The 11,408-nt window shown below is 35.7% G+C and overlaps 1 protein-coding gene across 1 annotated transcript; it reads right to left on the bottom strand.

Moving 5' to 3' along the window:
- Nucleotides 1-2,663: 2,663 nt before the first annotated feature.
- Nucleotides 2,664-7,553, bottom strand: LOC116029158 (putative late blight resistance protein homolog R1B-14). The gene is made up of 4 exons (XM_031271062.1): nucleotides 7,357-7,553; nucleotides 3,810-6,467; nucleotides 3,488-3,694; nucleotides 2,664-3,028 (listed from the first exon to the last, which is right to left on the bottom strand). The coding sequence occupies exons 2-3, from the start codon at nucleotides 6,441-6,443 to the stop codon at nucleotides 3,557-3,559; spliced, it is 2,772 nt and encodes a 923-aa protein (XP_031126922.1). The 5' UTR covers nucleotides 6,444-6,467; nucleotides 7,357-7,553; the 3' UTR covers nucleotides 2,664-3,028; nucleotides 3,488-3,556.
- Nucleotides 7,554-11,408: the final 3,855 nt, after the last annotated feature.

Below are 11,408 nucleotides of genomic sequence, written 5' to 3'. Positions count from 1 at the left end.
ACTTGGTGGGGCGTATCTCATGAAGATGCTTTTTATTACTTAATTAGTATCTTAAAAATTTGTAGGATGTTGAAATGCTACGTGGTCGAAGGGCTCACATTTTACTTCTATCATTTTCAAGTGCCAAAAGTTAGAGCGCATAAGGAAGTTACACACCTTGCATGTTTTCTTTTAACTTAACTAGTTTCCAAGTTTGTGCAGGATAATAAAGTGCTCAATGATGGGCTTACAAACTCAATGGTCGGAATTTTCACACTAGTTGAATATTGCGCCTATGGTTGTACTTTTTTCCCTTAGCTAAGTTTTTCCCACTAGGTTTTTCTTAGTCTAAGGTTTTTAACGAGGCAACCAGCATAATCTGAGCCCCCTATACTCAGCTTTGACTTAGGGGGCTCACCATGGCTTTCCGCGGTTTGACAGTTGCGTCCAAAAGGACCGCCAACCGAACGGTGACCCTATCCAAAAGATGTCTTGGAATGAAGTAATTGACTTTTGAGATACTTTCCTGAGACATCGACTTTGCAAAATCTCAAGAAAGTTGGGGACTAGATAATGGATAGTAAATTAGGCCTAAGATACATAGACCGGCCCAAGAAAATAACTGGATCAAAAAGGTCGAAGAAGGATACCCAATACAAAGCCACTGAAGAGTTTAATAAGGATTAGGCTTAATATTTGTAGTAAGGATAGGGCTTATCACTCGTAATGTAACTAGGACTCCCAATATGAGGCAGTCTAGGATTCTTATTCCTTGCAGGGCACTAGGCCCAAAATATGTATAAATAGACCCCCTTACATGGGAAGATGAGGCAATTCTGAATAATACAATACCTATATTCTCTCTCTAAATTCTCTCCATATTATCTATATATTTTCCCTATATTCTCGTTATCTTAGCGGTAGTGTTGGCCTACCCAAAAGTCATAAAACTAACCGTTATAACTTATAAAGACTAATAATAATTATATATATATAAAAAACATGATCGCTAGGCATTTCTTGGGCGATCAGGGGCCCTAGGCGGGGATTGATCGGTGCCTAAGTGCTCGTGTATTTTTTATTTTTTATTTTGTTAAAAATTTGTTTAAAATATTTTAATTTTTAACACTTGGTAATTATAAAATATTTAATGCTTTAATAGTTAATACTAAAATATTAAATATTAACCTTAAAAATATTTAGAGTTTGAACAATTTAGGATTATTTCGCTCAAAACGACATCATTTTGTGTGAAATAACTCATTTTAATAAGAAGGGGATAATAGTTAATCGGCCAACTAGGCGACCTAGTCGGTGCCTAGGCGGCCTAGTTGGTGCCTAGGAGGCCTAGGTGGTCAGTGCCTAGGCAGCCTAGTCGACCAACCGCATAGACCACCGATTATGGTGATACGCTAGGCGGCTGGCCAGTGTCTAGGCGCAGATTAATCGGTGCACAGCCGGGATTTTTACAACACTTAAAAAAGATGTAAATAAAATAATTGTTAACTTGTAACATACTAACATATAATAATAATAATAATAATAATAATAATAATAATAATAATAATAATAATAATAATAATAATAATAAATTTATAAATTGATAAATATAATAATCATGAACTGAATAAATTGAAGAAATGTTTTTTTTTTAAGATGTGGGTCGGTGAAATCAAGATTTTTATAATGTTAGTTTGGCCTCGCCAAATTCATACTCCCATATTTAATAAAAAATTGTTAAATGTAGTGACTCTTAACTAACAAAATTGAAGAACAAAAAATATATATATATATTTTTATGTTGTAGGTTGAGTTAAGATTTTTATTACTTCGTTCGGGTTAGCTCAATCTGTATTTTAATCGGTTATTGATAAATGTAATATTTCTAAGCTAAATTAAAGAAATTGAAATTTTGTTTTTAACGTTTTGGGTTCTAGGCCAAGCTGAGCTAAGTTTTTTTTATTGATTAGTCCAGTCCAATCATATTCATATTTTAACTAGACTAACACAATTCAATTTAAATAATAATCATACATATGATGGCTCAACTTGTGATTTGACAGTTTACACCACTAAAAGGAAGAGAAAGAGAGAGAACTAAGTGTGGATAAGAATCCATAAAAATGTCTTCGAGTAAAAAAAGTTGAAAATGTGACATTTTTCGCCAAAATAAATCATTTTTTCTTTTATTAAAATGACTAAATGAGTATTGTCCGCTGATAGCTAACACTAAAAAATTCAAAAAATAACTTATGGAAGTCATTTTTCAAGTTTCCAAAGGACCTAGTCTCTTGTCAAAGTTCACAAATTTTAAGATTTTGAGAACTCTGATTAAGAATAGTTGGTCACCAGAAAAATAAAATTCAATTTTTTAAAATTATTACATCCTCAATTAGTTACATACATAACTGTCAAAATTTGGAAAAAATGGTTAAATAATTTTTTAAAATTATTACATCCTCAAGTCTAAATGAAGAGTTTAATTGATCTCAAGTATAAGTACCACTCAAAGGGTAGATAATGCATATGTGCATAGTTCTATGCATTTCCATAACTTGAGAAAGACTTATCGCAGATTTTGGAATGATAGAAGTTTATGGAATGAAGCTCTCAAGCAATTTGTAGTGTCTCTTTTTAAGCCTTCATGAATGCAGGTTTCATTGGCACCAAAAGGCATTCTAATATGTTGTAAAAGAATATTGAATTGAACAGTGGATTATTACAACTTAGCCATGGTGTCATTGGAGCACAAAAACATCATAACACACAACTGAATTGTTGAGATCAAATGGAAACCAAAAATACAACATCTTATATTGATGCATCTCTGAGCTGCACTTGAAGAATTACAGCGAGAAATCTTTTCTGTTTGTTTTCTCCCGAAAGTGATTAGGCAAATTCCGAACCAAAGAGACAGATCACCACCAATCTAGATTGGACTGGACAAGTGGCTATATTTATCAACATTATCCCGTGCATGAACTCGTGAAAGCAACAAAAAACTTATTCAGCAATGAAGACCTTATAAACTGCAGCCAGAACCTACAAGCTGAAAGATAAAGTGAAGCTCAAATTCAATTGCAACATATCAGAATAACCTCTTTGGACAAAGTTACAATAAATGGTGCATTTATCAACTATTGGATTCCTGTTTTAGTCCCTCGACTAGACGACTGTTGGATTTTTCACTTTTGTGGTTACCAACTTCCAAAATTGACTACATTTAGTGCCTAACGACTTTGAAAACTTTCCACTTTTAGTCCAAGAAGAACAAAATTTAGTGCTAGATTTAGTACCTGACTATAGGACTATAAAGCTAGTGGCAAGTTTTAAAAACTCAGGTACCAAATTTTTTTTTTATTGATTTTGAGGTTGATGATGGGAAGTACCAATCAAATAGTTCATTTATTAAAGTTGGAAATAACTCTTTAAATAAAACTAGAAAGTAATTGGCAATTGCAAAAGTTAATATGGAGTTTAAGTATAAGTTTCATAGGTATATACATACCTTGGCTTTTATAAAAGTTCATATTAAGCCCAAAATTAACAAATTCCTCAGTCACTTTCTTCTTAGAGCTTACAACACTTTCCTCTTCAATTCTTTGAATGCATTCAGAGATTTCGAAACCTTCTCCTTTAGATATTTCCTCACACTCAATTCGTTAGAGCTTCCCACACTTTCTTCTTCAAAGCTTTCATAATTTGGCATTTCAACCTTAAAAAGTAATTGAAAATGAGTACAAAAATAAATAATTAAATTAACACAAGGAATTAGAAGGCAGAAATTAAAACTAATAGTTTCAAATAATGAACAAGAAATAGAGAGAAACCTTAGTTCCAACTTTACGAACACGAAGTGGACAACCTCCCTTTCCCTTTAATATTATGCTTTTTACAGAAGAAATCTGCGTTGCAGAAGTCACAAGAGAAGAATAACAGCATTCTAATACAATTAACTTCAGTGTTTCAATTTTTGCAAAATTAATTGGAATTTGTTTCAATTCCCAACAATATCTTAAGACTAGGCGCTCCAAAACTGGAAAATTATTAGAACTTGCATACCAATGTTTGAGATTTGATCGTGAAATAAGAAGTGCCTTTAATTCCCGAAAGCCCTGCTTCGATGGTTTCCACATTGAGCCACAGAAGGCAAAATCTTTTAGTTTAAGCACCTCAAGGTGCGGCAACTCCCCAATTGTGTCTATCTCATTCCATGGAAGATAAGTATAGCTAAGTGTCAACTTCTTAAGGTTTGGTGGAAATCCTGTTGGAAGACAAAAGCGCTCAACTCTTCCTACTTCAAACTTCAACTTCTCAAGTAGATGTAAATGCACAAGGCTCCCAAGATAGCTAGGCGCCAATTGCCCTTCAATGTAAATCCCAAGTTCCTTTAGGTTTGGAACCATTCTAAAGTTTGGTTTTCTGTCAGAGCTAGCAACTTTCAACCAATAAAGAGTTTGCAGATTCTTTTTGACTAAGCAAGGGAGATACTGTGAACATCTCTTGTCAACATGCAAATGCCTCAATTGTGGCAAATCCAAAATATTACATCGCAGTTGCAAAGGACATTTTTCCATCCATGAAGTAACTATGAGAGTAAGCAAATTTTTAAGCTTAAAAAACTGAAACTTGTAAAGAGAACCAATGGTATTTAAAGCCAAGTATCTCAAATGAACCAAGTCTGTTATTTCACGAGGCATGCCTCGTGACCATTTAACTAATGATAAATCCAATACTTTTAGCAATTTCAAACATGGGTATACCAACTTGCATTTTGAATGGTATACATCTTTACCAAACCAGAGAACAGAATGGATTTCATCAGGACTACAATTCCCATAACTCGATCGAGTGATTGGCCAATGACTTGTTTGACAGCTTAACCAATGTCTAGCCTTTGGAACATGGTTGTCATTGATAATGCACAAACCATTCCCCTTTATGGCTTGTCTCACACAGACCTCGTGCACTCGATCATGAACTTTACATGATTTAACTTTCCCATAAATACTTAGCTCATTAATCTGAACTAAACCTCTATTAATGAGATCACGCAAGTAACTACTCTCTGCCACTTCTTCCAAACTCATATTTTCATGTGGCATTAAAAACCCCTCTGCAATCCATAAGTTGATTAATCTCTTAACGGGAATGACGTTGTCTTCAGGAAACACACCAAAATAATGAAAGCAAGGTTTCAAGTGAGGAGGTAAGTAGTTGTAGCTCAATGAAAGTATTTTTGAAATTCTGTTGTCATTATCAACTCTATCCAAAGTTTCCCCAACATCTCTCCATATTTCTAGCGACTCTTTTGTTGCCGCTAAAAGTCCAGCAATCACAACAACTTCTAGTGGTAATCCACTGCAACCAAAAACAATCCTTTTTGCAATACGAAGTTTGCTCCTCATGTCTCCGTTGTCCACGGATTCAACCCATTGGCTTTGCCTAAATACTTTCCTTGAAAGTAATTCCCATAGATTCTCTACACTTTGATATTTCACATGGTAGGGATCTGCACTTAAGTATTCAGCCACATTTGTGAACCGAGTAGTTACTAAGATTCGGCTTCCATTAAAATTCTCTGGAAAATATCCTTTGATGACATCCCATGCACAAGTGGTCCACATATCATCCAAGAAAACTAAATACTTCTTGCCCATCAAACTTGTGCATAATTTCTCAGCTATTTGAGCATCATCTATGGTGTAGATTTCACTTGTTATTGGTGAAATACAACGTAATAGACCAATGAGAATCTCTTTGAGGTTAGGAAGCTGAGACAAAACTACCCAGGCTCGAATGTCAAAGCTAGCAATAGTAGTTGGATGTGCATAGACTCTTTTGGCTAATGTAGTTTTTCCTATGCCTCCTTCCCCAACGAGTGGAATAACTTGTAGTTTAAGCACAGTGTTTTCAACGTATTTCTGAAACTTGTGAATGTTATTATTCTTCAAAATGGTGAAAACTGATCTCATAAAGTGTGAATAACAGAGGCGGTTAACTATCTTCTCTATATCATTGTGGATTCCTACAATTACTTCATTCTCAAGCTCTAAAGCACTTTGGTAGGTATCGCAAACCATGGTGTTCTTTTCCTCATCAGCAGCTGCTTTTTTTATCATCAGCATCCAATTTTCAATTTTCTCAATTTGTGTTACCATTTGTTTCAAGGTCCCAAGAAGATGCCCGCATTTAGCTTCCGAATAGACTAGTCCCAGTTTAGATTTGATTTCATACTTGGAATTGTCATATATTCCAACAACGTTATCTTCAAACCAGCTGCCATTCCCCATTTTTCTCTCCTCCAAAAATGCTTGCAGAATGCAGAGCTTGGCAGACAGCAACTCGATGGTTTCGAGCAGCCACACCTTCATTCCTCCAGCATCAAAAATCGAAACTAGTTTCGGCTCCATAAGGACTTGCTCTACTATTTTGATTAGAGTGGTTACACCATCTAAAGCCATTCAATTCAATTCTCTAAAGTGTTTCTGGAAATAATTAAATGGAATGAATGATTATAATTAACAGAGATGGTGCATATATGCAATGCAAGATGGGTTAAAATCTAATCTGCTAGCTCAATTATTATAGTATACTCACCAAAACCATTGCAAGTTTCTAAAATTCATGTGATTCAACAAAAAAAATGCAAAGTTTGTTACCATTACAAGTTTTTCAATTGTTTGTATGCTGAGGGCTATTAAATTGTTTATATAGAAATGTTCTATATTACAAATGATGAAATGAAAACATTTTCATTGCATTGTGTGCAATTTGCCTCGCATGAATGCACACAATATACTTTCTGTGCATTCGTATAGTAGAATGTGTGCATTTATGAAAGGTCTCAAGGGACTCATGGGAAGAGGTGATCTCACCGAACATTAGCCTCTATATATATATATATAGTTGTCGGTGCCTATGTTTGAGAGACTTGATCATTTGCACCCATGAGTTTTTTTAAATCTATTATATTACAAATGAAAATAAAAGGAAAAAAAAATTGTCAAATAAACCCTACATTTTACTTGAAAAGTCAATTAGGTTTTTAAATTTTTAAAAAGTGCAATTATACCTGTTATATTGACGCAATGAAATCCAAAAACCTGTAAATGACCTACTATTAAAGTCATTTCAGTTCCTACATCATTTTTGGTAAAAATCCGGCGACCGACTCGCCGGTTGCCATCTACCGACCAACTGACTGCCTTCCCCGACGGAAGGTGACTTCTATGGAGCAAACTGTTAGTGAATAAATGTGTAGCAGCAAAAGGTAAAGGAATTGAGAGGGCAAAACAGAATGCTAAACTATATATATATATGAAAGCAGAAAAGGAATTGATGAGTGATGTTGGAGAGAGTGTAAAAGATGCATACCTTAGGTTGATGAGGATGGAGATGGAGTTCGTTGTTGAATTTATGGAGTAGCTTAGAGCAGAGCAGAGCAGAGAAAATTAAATATATATATGCCAACTTCAATTCAACTAATCTCGATCAGGTCCGGTGTTTCTGAATTGAAACTCAGATGAGATGAAATGGAAGTTGAGAGAGATGAGAGATATGAGTTACGTTAATTGTTGAATAATTTATGGAAGTACAGCAAGAAAAGATGCATTATGAATATAAATGTTAGAATAAAATGTACGCATGATTTGTCACCAACTCACCATTACCAACTTGCCAATTTTTGGTACACTTTGATAAATATTTAATTACAAAATGACAATTTTGACTCTTAATTTATAGTGATCCAGTCTTCTTTTTCCGCTACAATAATAAGCACACCATAATTGAAAATAAGTACAAAAATAAATAATTAAATTAATACATGGAATTAGAGACTTCCCACTTTTTTTCTTTAGAGTTTTCCACACTTTCTTCTTTAGAATTTTCCACATTTTCTTCTTCAAAGGCTTCATTGTTTTACAATCCAACCTTGAAAAGTATTTGAAAATGAGTACAAAAATAAATAATTAAATAAAAGAATAAGGTGCAAATTGGTCACTGAACGTAATATGAAAATACAATTAGGCCACTGCACAAAAAAAAATGCAATTAGACCACTGGACACTCCTAATATATGCAATTTCACCTAATAGCATGTTATCATCCATTTCATCAGGTTGTCTACTTTAAGTGGATGGTGAGTTGACATTTTAAAATAGTTTTAAATAATACTTTAAAAATAAAAATAAAAAAAATTTAAAAAGGTTTTTTTTTTTAAAAAAAAACAAAACCAAAACAAACAAAACGCAGGGGTGGTCGCCGGCTAGTCGGCCACCCCCTTCCCCCCTCCTCCTTCGTCTCCCTGATACTGGTGCTGATTTTAGCTTTGAAATATTTAACGATCACCATTATCACGTTGGCTACTTTGTTTACGCTATTGTTGTGCTCTCTAAGATTGATTCTGCATGGGAAAGGAAGTAGGGGTGAGCATAAATACTGAAAACCGATCGATAATTTCGGTTATCGGTTACAAGACCTCAAAAATGATCACTTATACGGTTAATCGGTTATTTTTCGGTTATAAAGCTTTGAAAAATTCGGTCACCGTATAACCAAAGGTTTATATATAATTATATAATATTATATATATATACTCCGTAAATAAAAGGAAGGTTGCCTAAAAAGTGGATTAGTTTTTTTTTTTTTTTTTTGAAATCAAAGACGTAATATCATTAAGTAGAATCCAAGCTCAAAACGTGAGCAACGGAAGGAAAAGGATGAGTAAAACAGTCAATACGGTCAGGCATGGACAAGGATTCCCGAGCTAAACAATGGGCAACCCTGTTCGCAGACCGTTTAGCAAACAAAAAGCTTAAGTTAACAAAACTAGAAGCTATGTATCTAACATCATCAAGGAGAATATCAAAATATGAGACAGAATCATAAGAGTGAAAAACGCCAAGAATGGCTTGCTGGCAGTCACTCTCTAGTTGGAGGTTGTTGATGCCGAAGTCTCTAATCCATTTTAGTGCTTCACGAAATCCATTTTAGTGCTTCACGAATGCCCATTACTTCTGCTTCCGGTGGATTGAAGGCAGCTCTCCAAGGTAGACACCTCGCAGCAATGAAACAGCCCATAGAGTCACGAATAACAAAGCCGAAGCCCATCTTGTTCCTATTTTGATCAATGGCTGCGTCCACATTGAGTTTGAGCATACCCCAGGGGGGTCTTGTCCAAGCAGTGTTGTCTCTAGGTGGCCTGACAGTAACATTCACAGTAATATTTGTTGGGAAAAATCCCACTTGCTGTGACAATCAAAATCACAGACCCGACACGGTACACAAATAGGAGATAATACACAATAGCCCAAGAATAAATATGAACACAAGGAACACAAGATTTACGTGGAAAACCCCAAAACCACGGGGAAAAACCACGGGCCACCAACAACAACAATTTCCACTATCACAAATCTCGGGTACAAAGTTTCAGGCTACCACGTGAGCCATACATCCACAAATCATCAAATACAACAACTCCTAGGCCAAAACATTCTTATAATATTCACAGGCTAAAAGGAATAATATCTCGTACTCAAAATATTCAATCTCCAAAACTAGGATAAAAATGAATACAAATATTACGAGATTATCCAAAGAGATGCCTGGAATAAATACAAGCTGACCTCAAAGAATTGATTAAGATGAACCCAAGAAGCTTAGGCAAACTCCATGACAAAATGGCACCAAGATGAGAAGAGAAAATGGTTTCTTCCCTCTGCTGCAGACTGCCGAATGGAAATGAGAAGAAAGATAATTTTTTTCTTGTTCTGTTTTTTCTCTGTTGGCCGAAAAAGAGAGAAGAATAGGAATCATCAAAAATTCCCTCAACTTTTTCTGCTCACCACTGCCGACACACAAACACAAAACATGGAAAAAGTTTTTTTTTTTATTGTTTTTTTTTTTTGTTTTGTTGCACTTTGTCCTTCCACTTGGAGGGACCCAACAATATTAACATAAGACCAATCAGATAAGAAATTCATAGCACTCTGGCAGATATGGGAGGCCAACAGGATAGAATTATTCCAAATTTTTTGGTTTCTTGCATCCCAAATTTTCCAGCAGGTAGAGATAATAATGCATAAGTCATGGTCAGATTTAGAGGAGAATATGATGTTCAGCCAATCAATAAAAGAAGAGTAGGAAAGATAATCGATTCCTCCAATGATATCCCAACAGTCTCGAGTGAGAGGGCATCTTACAGTTGCAGATTTGACAGACATCAGGCACTTGGACCATCTTGGATTTTAAGTTATCGTGCGTTGGAAGGGAAGAAGAACATGGCTGCCAAAAAAAATGTTTTGATCTTTGGAGGGAGCTTGAGTGACCAGAATTTCGTCCAGCATGGTATTAAGGTAGTGGGTTGGGTTTTGGGTTTTGTCATTTGTGTGGCAGACTTTTCTTATTTTTGGGTAGTGGGTTTTGGGTTTGTGTGTTTTGTGGCATTTTCTTTGTAAAAGTGGAGTTAGTGACATTGGGTTGTGAAGTCACCCACTCACCCACGCCTAACAACCTAAGTGCAGTGCTCACTCCTCAGTTTCTTCAGACTTCAGTGCTCTGCGCCTCAGCTTACTGTCGAGTGCCGACTGCTTCTCTGCCTCGCCGGAGTCGCTGTTCTGTGCGGCCTGTGCTCATCTTTGTCGTCTCATCGTCTGTTCGTTGCTAGCTCGCCGAAAGTCGGAGACTCAAAGTCATCACCGAGTTTCTAAGGAAGTCCAGACTTTCGTATTCCCATTTCCCAGTTCTCACTTCTCAAGCAGCTTAGCTTCGGTTATTCTGTTACCGAAATAACCGACCGAAACCGAATACCGACGTATTCGGTTTCAGTCGGTTCTAAGCAAATAATGGGTTGGTTTCGGTCGGTTATGAAGACTAAAAAAATGCTTTCGGTTATTGATTTTCGGTCGGTTATTAACCGAAACCGACCGATGCTCACCCCTAGGCAAAACAGAATGCTAAACTAAATATATATGAAAGCAGAAAAGGAATTGAGTGATGTTGGAGAGAGTATAAAAGATGCATACCTTAGGTTGATGAGGATGGAGATGGAGTTAGTTGTTGAATTTCTGGAGTAGCTTAGAGCAGAGCAGAGAAAATTAAATATATATATGCCAACTTCAATTCAACTAATCTCAGGTCCAGTGTTTCTGAATTGAAACTCAGATGAGATGAGAGTTACTGAGCGATCGAGCAGAGATGAAATGAATTGAAAGTTGGGAGAGATGAGACTCATGAGAGATCTGAGATACGTTGTTGAATAATTTATGAAGTAGAGGCGTAGAGCAGAGAAAATAAATGCCAACTTCAATTACTCTCAGGTCAGATCAGATCAGAGTTATAAGGATGCTCAACTATAGGGAAGAACATGACCAGATAACCAAAAATTGCAACCACAATGCCGTAAGGGTAGGAAAACAAAGAAA

Source organism: Ipomoea triloba, chromosome 9 (genome assembly GCF_003576645.1).
Source record: "Ipomoea triloba cultivar NCNSP0323 chromosome 9, ASM357664v1".
Classification (NCBI taxonomy): Eukaryota; Viridiplantae; Streptophyta; class Magnoliopsida; order Solanales; family Convolvulaceae; genus Ipomoea; species Ipomoea triloba.
This window is presented reverse-complemented; position numbering and strand designations above follow the sequence as displayed.